The sequence below is a fragment of the Salvia splendens genome, chromosome 17 (genome assembly GCF_004379255.2).
Source record: "Salvia splendens isolate huo1 chromosome 17, SspV2, whole genome shotgun sequence".
Lineage (NCBI taxonomy): Eukaryota > Viridiplantae > Streptophyta > Magnoliopsida > Lamiales > Lamiaceae > Salvia > Salvia splendens.
Window position 1 is genome coordinate 8789307 of NC_056048.1, and position 8140 is coordinate 8797446.

Genomic DNA, 8140 nt, shown 5'->3' on the forward strand with positions numbered 1-8140 from the left:
GAGCCTAGTGACTATTTCTCATGCTGATTTGTAGGCATCTCGAAGGATAAAACAACTGACCCAAGGATTTAAAATTGGTCCTTGGGTTTCGAAAATTCTATTTTTAAAATATGGATCGCTCCCCTAATCATTTGATCAAAGATAGAACCCACACATCCATGCTCCTTGGGTTTCGAAAATTCTATTTTTCTGGTTTGACCATATGTGTATCGACTAATTCTGCTCAATCTGGTTTACTAAGTATATTAATTGGAACTTATAAAAAATAGAAGCAGGTTTAAAAATGTGAATAGCTGACATTAAATTCCTTTCCAATATTGTTTGAATAATTCGTGTTTGTATCCCTTGCTTGGTGTATCAATTTTCTACCGCGAAACCGCTGGTCGAAGAGACACAGAGAGAATGCGAACCAGAAGCAAATCGAAGCTCCCGAATTCACCAGGTAATTCCCTCATTTTCAACACAGACCTTTTCTGATTTTTATTGGGAAGCGGCACTAATAAGGTTTAGATAAATTAATTCTTCCGAATCACTCGTTCTATTACTTTCCAATGGTGTAGATGAACACGAAGCAACCAAGGGCGACCGCACTGATGATAATGGTTTGTGCATTCAGTTCATTAAACTAATACTGCTATGTATTATGAACTCAAGTTTCCATTTTAATTTGTGCAACTTTAATGCTTGATTGTATTGCTGCCATATCAGAGACTCTCCCTAATATTTCTAGAGATGCTGTGGGAAAACTTTTGAAAAGGGTTAAGAAAGGGTTTAGCAAAGAAGATGTTGGTTATCTGCGTCACTGTGAGCCAGTTTCACCGGTGAGCTCAGTCATATTTCTTGTTTCCTTTTCACCTACTTCATCAGTCCTGTTTCCCTAAACCCTCTAATAACTATTGGTGTTTAAGTTGAATGCTATCTGACATTATCAAACTGTTTATTTGTGAGAAACAAAATCAATTCTTGATATCAGTGATCAAAAGGAAATAAAAAATGTTGCTACTTGTTAGCTTTTCTGTGATGTTAGGGAAAGCTTGACTCAATTAACAAGTTTTTATGTGTTCTATGATTACTTTAACCATTTTTCAGATGGAGAGAGGATCAGAGGAGTTTGAGAGAGGGCTTATCGGTACAACTGGTGGAGATGATACACCTCAGCCTGAATCTCGCGGTAGTGAAGCAATGGAGTGTGTATCTGACCATCAAACAGACAATGAGGATTATGGTTCTGAATGGGAAGATGGTTCGCTTCATTCATTTCCAGAGGATTTAGTGAATGGAGTTTCTGTTGAGTTTGATGTTTTGCCTGGGTCAGCAAAGCGGAAGCTTATCCGGCGAGCCACTGCAGAAGAAAAGGTAGACTCCATTATTTGGTTAAGCATTCATGTCTACTTTTGTAGAGGACAGTTTTGCTGGCTGCATTCTGATACAAATTTTGTTTTGTGGCAGGAAGTCGCTGAGCTTGTGCACAAAGCTCATTTGCTTTGCCTACTGGGAAGGGGAAGGTTGATTGATAGTGCTTGTAATAACCCTCTCATTCAAGTAATTAGCTTTTCTCTTCATAGTACCCAGACATACTTTGGCACAGCACCCACCTGTAGTGTCAAAACGTTATAAGATCTGTTTTTTTTTCTTACTTTTTTTTTCGGGTTTTCTTTTGGTATCGAAAAGATAGAGCTACATGTATAAAATTCCCTTGATCAAGATCTCTTTATCATGGCAGGCTTCCCTTCTTTCTCTTGTTCCAAAACATTTATTGAAGGTAGCAGATGCGCCAAATCTTACTGCTAGATGTTTGTCCCCCCTTGTCGATTGGGTATGAGCTTTGCTGTGTGATTTCTTTGTCCTTTTCAAAACTGATAATTGAGTTTTGACTTCACTTTTTTGGCTCTGCTTTGGTGATAGGTCCACAACAATTTCCGTGTTAGAAGCACAACTTTGGATGAAAAATCATGTGATTTAGCGATGACATCTACGTTGGAAAGCCAAGAGGGGACACCAGAAGTGGTATGGTCTACCATCATGTTTCAGAATTTTTATGCTATCACATGTTTGGATAAAATGTAGCATTGAAGGGGATGCTTGGGGGCTTATGCGGTCGGGATTTGAGTCTGTCTGTGATCCAAATTAAAACAATGAAAGAAGTTTTAATGCTCTAGAATTCAGATAATGTCCAGATTTGCTTTAGATAGTGAAAGCATCATTAGGTTGTCATCGCTTTACTTTTTCCATGCAAACATTCACAGTGGATGGTGGCATGTTCTTGAAAATATAACACATGACGTTTCAGTTCTTTGTTTCACTCTACTTTTAGTTTATATTGATATTCCTGAAGGATGGAACACTTAGTATTCAAAACCAAAGTCTTTCATGGGTTATTTCTGGAGTGGGTGGCACATGCATTAAATTGGGATATATTAGATCGTATCCTAACCGAAGGCTTTCATGGGTTATTTCTTCTGCAGGTTACAGCGTTATCCGTGGCACTTTTTAGGGCTCTGAATCTGACCACTAGGTATAGAATTTTGCTGACATGAAGAACTGACTGCTTCGGTTTCTGACTGCAGTCCATTTTGATGAGAGTGGACCTGCTCACCTTTTTCTGCCCTAATGTTTCTGACTTTACTTCTTGTTTGCCTTTTTGCTTAAAATTTAATGATGATATTATGAATAGTCTTTACTAGAAGGATCAGTTATCTAATTTCCTCACTTTTTGGTTTAGTGCATGACCTCTCATGCCTATTTGAATACATTTTGGCTGTGTCTACTCTTTTATGTTATACTCCAATGGATCATTGCTTGTTCTAGATAAAATGGTGCTAGAATGTAATGGAGTTATGCTTCTAGAGTGCTATAATCAGTTTCTTCTTAATCTTCATATTTCAGGTTTGTCTCCATTTTGGACGTGGTCTCCTTGAAGCATGGTGCTGACAAATCAGAGCATCAGTTGGAATTTGGTAGCAAGATAGAGAGAAATGTATTTAACTCTGCAACTCCAATGGTTACTGGACCCAGCAATTCTTCTGCTTCTACTGTCAAATCATCTCCTGATGTTGGGCCGAGCTGCAGTCAGACTGCTGGGAGAGGTTCTGGCAGGCGGAAGGCTAATAAATCAAGAAAGGATGGAATCCAACCTCAAGATGCTTCAAGTACCGATAAGCCTAAAGAGAATATGTCAGAGTTGTCAGTATCTGAGACCACAACTGATACTTCTGAACAGTGCCCCGTGAAATATGAGAAATTGAAAAGGAAAGGAGATCTGGAATTTGAGATGCAGCTGAAAATGGCTCTTGCAGCTACAGCAATTGGAAGTTCTGCCAGTGGTGCTGAGGCGTCTACTGTGGTAGAACCATCCAGCACATCTGCGATTCTCACCCCGCCTTCTAAAAGGATGAAAAAATTTATAAAAGATGAACCTGAAACATCCTCGGGTGGAATATCTACAGCTATTGGATCGAAAAAGGTGGGAGCCCCACTTTATTGGGCGGAAGTTTTCTGCAGTGGAGAAAACTTGACAGGGAAATGGGTGCATGTTGATGCCATCAATGCAGTTATAGATGGAGAGGATAAAGTAGAAGCTACAGCTGCTGCATGCAGAAAATCTTTGAGATATGTGATTGCTTTTGCTGGAAATGGTGCTAAGGATGTGACCCGCAGGTCCAATATCTTTCATGTTTTTGTTGCTTTGGTATTTTAGTTACTGACATCTCCTCTGGTGCATTATTTGTCCCCTCCTAAATTATTTTAACTTGATAAGAAGATATTCTGCAGATATTGCACAAAATGGTACAAGGTAGCATCTCGCAGAATCAGCTCAACCTGGTGGGATGCAGTATTGGCACCTTTAAAGGAGTTGGAGTCAGCAGCTACTGCTGGTATCAGCAATTTGGAATCTGAAGCCTCAGGGCTTGAGAAGGTCGAGTCTTCTCGAGTAGCAAATGCAGATCATGGAAGCCTACCTCATGCAAACGGAATAGTTGGAGCATCCAGAGAGCTATGTGCCATAAAAGTTGCAAAGTCGCCTATGAAGAACAAATGTCCTACTAACCGGAGCTCCCTAGAAGACATGGAACTAGAAACTAGAGCACTTACCGAACCCCTTCCTACCAATCAACAAGTATGATAAGTACTAGGTTTTTTCATCATTTATTTTCAGTTCACTCAAATTTTTTTACTCAAGTTATCATAATCTGTATTGCTATTTATCTATTAAGATTCTTTGAAATATTCAGGCTTACAGAACTCATCCCTTGTATGTGATTCAAAGATGGCTTAAGAAGCATGAAATTTTACACCCCAAGAGGCCTGTCTTGGGGTTTATTTCTGGCCATGCTGTATATCCACGCGCTTGTGTCCAAACTCTTCATACTAAGGACAGATGGCTGCGCGAAGCACTGCAAGTGAAGACTGGTGAAGTTCCTGCTAAGGTTCGATGTTTTAGGGAGTTTCATGTTTCAATAATCTCTCAGTTTGATGAAGATCAGCATGAAAAGTTAATGAAATTTACATTTTTATTCCATTTCAATTAGGTACTTAATCGCTCTTTAAAGTCTATCAAAGAAGAAGCTCTGGATGATAATAACTATGCATCTGTGGATCATCTAGAGACTACTACCGCTCTTTATGGGAAGTGGCAGACTGAACCACTGTGTATTCCTCGAGCTGTTAATGGGATTGTGCCAAAGGTCAATTTATTTTGCTGTTTTGAAGTTATGCTAAGCATTTAGACCATGGCACCCCTTTACATATGTTCTTAGATTCAATCATTCCTCAATATTTGACTTGCCTATATGAAATTCATGGTCAAACTGCAATTAACAGTGACCCCAGTTGCAAAATTTGCCCTGCAAGTTTAACCTGCTTAAATGAAATTGCAGTATTTGTATTTTATCCTTATTGTTTTCCCTCAGTGATCAGATAGTTGTTAGGGCTTATTTCTCAACTTCAATTTCTAGAATGAGCGTGGTCGCGTGGATGTCTGGTCTGAGAAATGCCTCCCACCGGGTACAGTCCATCTGCGCTTGCCAAGGGTGGCGCAGGTTGCAAAAAGGCTAGATGTTGACTATGCTTCTGCTATGGTTGGATTCGAGTTCAGAAATGGCAGGTGTGTTCCTTCATTCGAGGGTATCGTGGTTTGTGAGGAGTTTAAGGATGCTGTTCTAGCGGTGAGTGCACACTATCCACTTTGTTACTTTGATTGAACTGGCTGTAAAAAATTTGTCTTCATCACCTGCACACATGTCTCATCTGTCATCTGCATTGTCTCGACGCTTGAAAGTAGCAACTGTTTGTTGCATTTGATGGGATGTTTGTTTAATTGTCAGGCATATGTAGAAGAAGAAGAGAGAAGAGAGGCCAATGAGAAGAAAAGGAAAGAGGCACAAGCGCTATCGAGGTGGTATCAGCTTCTTTCCTCCATCATTACGAGACAGAGATTGAACACTCTCTACGGAGATGGAGGAGCATCATCGCAGTCCATCAATGAGATCCCAGAACCGAGTGATAAATGCCCTAAAACAACTACAGCTAAAGCTACCCAGAAAAGGAAGGCATCTCCATTACGACAAGTGAAGACACCCAAGGAGAAACACGATGTTTCACCCCTGACACCCACAGAAGACCACGAGCACGAGTTTGTAGTGGACGAGCAGGCAACCAGCGATGGTCTGATACAAATAAAACGATGCCATTGTGGGTTCTTATTACAGTTTGAGGAGTTGTAGAAAGTTGTTGGCCTCGTGCAATTTTTCACTGAACATGGTCGCTAAGTTGTAACAGCTGGTATGCCAATGCTTATTTAGTAACATAAGTATTCAGAGATAATGTATCTTTTTGGTTAATGATATTAGATGTTTGTGACTGATTGTGTGTTAAATTTCTGACAGCAACCATATCGCAATCAAGAGAAGAGAACCAATCATCACAGTAATTACATGAAAAGATAAAGAAGTTGATGAATTTTGCAACCTCTAATCAGATTCAAGAAAGAACAATTCCAAGACATTAAAGGATTGCATTTCATAACTAAATCTGCAAGATTTTCTGTAGAGCTACTGTGTTATCATTGTCCCCATGTCATTGAATGGCAATAACAGGGACATAGAGGTGCATCTGGTCCACAACTGGTAGACATTCGATTAGTGGGCGATGGCGTCCCCACCAATCCGAATTTCACACAGAGAGAGAGAGAGAACGATGCTGCATCTATGCACACTTCCTTATCAATGACACTCAAATCTAATCTCACAAGAACATAATCAAATCAAATAGGCTAAAAAGGGCACTGGCCTAAGGCCTCTAAAGTTGTATTTCATTTTTCACCACTACTCACACAGCAAAGTGTGGACAGATCAAGATTCTATGGTGGGCCTGAGTCTTCTAGATAAAGACATGATTGATTGTATATGTGCCACAATCTAAGGATAAATGATCAAACCCAAAAAGCATCTTATGTCCAAGAAAACTAGTACCATACACATGTCGTACCTAACAAATCCGAGATCTTTGACCCTTCACCATTAGCTGCAGATTAGCTTCGTTTCCTCATCACAGCCGTTCAAATTGGTTGAGAACCATAATCCCATGTCGAATCAGACTACGCGGTACATTACCATATATTCCCAAATCACATATCACAATATCTACTTAGGCATTCACATAATACAAATATCACACACTAGACTAGATATATGCCAATGTTGTGAACTTAACCAAATTTAAAGAAGGACCACACCCACATGGCAATAATCAACAAATGCCCAGCAAAGAATCAACAGCAGTAAATTTCCTAGAATGGCCCACCTTTGCAAGAGAAAATGAACTACTTCATGGTTACACAGAGGATCCACATGCAATACCAACGGTTGTCGGAAAATGCATGAGACGTAAATGTAACAGTACACACAACACCAGAAAATTCAAGTGAACCCTATCGAAACAGCAAATTCTAGCAGACCGAGACAATCACTAACCAAATATACATCGAGGCTACACTACACACGAACACTAGAAGTTAAAAAGCACAATTCACCTCTAAGATAAACAAGAGCCAGCATCTCAGGCCTCAACCCCAGTCTGAAATGGCTGCGGATTCACCTTCCTCGGCCTTCCCCTAGGCCTGCCAGTCTTGGAGATGCTCGGGGCGGCTGATGGGGGCTTGGGCTTCTTGGGGGCAGGTGGTGCATTAGGGTCCTTCCTCGGCCGACCCCTAGGCCTAGGAGAAGCGGGGGTGGCGCCTGGGGGAAGGGGCTCCTTTGGCTTCGGGGGTCGGCCTCTACCACGCTTGAGAGGTGCATCGGGACCGGGCTTAAGATAGTTATTCTTGATGAACAGAAGCTCCCCAATGTCCTTCATTCTAGTCAAGTGATTTGATAGCAACTCAGCATGCCCAGGAGGCATTTCGCCGTACTTGGATTCCATGTATTTGGAGATCGATGACTTGTTAGCACCCTCCGCTTGTTTCAATGCATCAATTGCCTCCATAATCATCTGAGAGCAAAATACAGCTGAGAAAACTGGAAAGAGGCAAACTTTTTTAAAAAATTACTATGATTTTAACTCTTTTATAGAAGTGCAATTTCACTCAAACTACCATCAAGACTCAATTTTTGGAAATAACAATGAATTTATGGCTGTGTTACAGTAAAATTCTAGGATCTATAAACAAACGGAAGAAAAAAAAAAATAAAAATGCATGCGACAAATACACATGTTAAAAGCTACTAAAAGAAATTACTGAGGGTTTCGTAAAAGGGTTTCCGAAACAAATGCAAAAGGTTGTTACAATTCTTCAACACAAAGCGAACAAATTTTGAAATCGCATGCACCAGCAGGAAAGAGTAAACGGCTAAGAGAATTATGTGTTTGGAACACAGAAAATGCGAAATGAAAACGACAATAGAGAAGTTGTAAACATGAAAGAGGGCAATTTATTATTGTGGAGAGGTGAATTTTGACCTGGGGATATGGAGGGAGCGAAGGAGATATGATGAGTTCTTGGGTCGCCATTGAAGCTAGCTGGGTGTGGTGGTGCGAGCTTAGAGAGAGAGAGACGGTGGTAAAAGAGATGAAGAATAGAGAGAGAAAGGGGCACAGCAAGTGACAAGTCGGGATCAGCTGCACATCACGGAGACATGTCGGA

The 8140-nt window shown here is 40.5% G+C and overlaps 2 protein-coding genes across 3 annotated transcripts; one reads left to right on the forward strand and one right to left on the reverse strand.

Annotated features, from left to right (window-relative positions):
* Positions 1–286: 286 nt before the first annotated feature.
* On the forward strand, positions 287–6005 carry LOC121775507 (DNA repair protein RAD4-like). 2 transcript variants are annotated; one of them, XR_006045135.1, is made up of 15 exons: positions 287–442; positions 561–602; positions 709–821; positions 1090–1356; positions 1450–1542; positions 1724–1816; positions 1906–2007; positions 2466–2515; positions 2887–3657; positions 3772–4117; positions 4233–4427; positions 4530–4685; positions 4956–5165; positions 5325–5781; positions 5886–6005. XR_006045135.1 is itself a non-coding variant. In XM_042172585.1 (14 exons), the coding sequence occupies exons 1-14, from the start codon at positions 403–405 to the stop codon at positions 5721–5723; spliced, it is 2877 nt and encodes a 958-aa protein (XP_042028519.1). In that variant the 5' UTR covers positions 287–402; the 3' UTR covers positions 5724–5861. The 2 variants fall into 2 exon arrangements, 1 of the variants encoding a protein (XP_042028519.1); XM_042172585.1 differs by lacking the exon at positions 5886–6005 and having other exon boundaries at positions 5325–5861.
* Positions 6006–6783: 778 nt separating this feature from the next.
* On the reverse strand, positions 6784–8140 carry LOC121773701 (HMG-Y-related protein A-like). The gene is made up of 2 exons (XM_042170609.1): positions 7957–8140; positions 6784–7488 (listed from the first exon to the last, which is right to left on the reverse strand). The coding sequence occupies exons 1-2, from the start codon at positions 8005–8007 to the stop codon at positions 7057–7059; spliced, it is 483 nt and encodes a 160-aa protein (XP_042026543.1). The 5' UTR covers positions 8008–8140; the 3' UTR covers positions 6784–7056.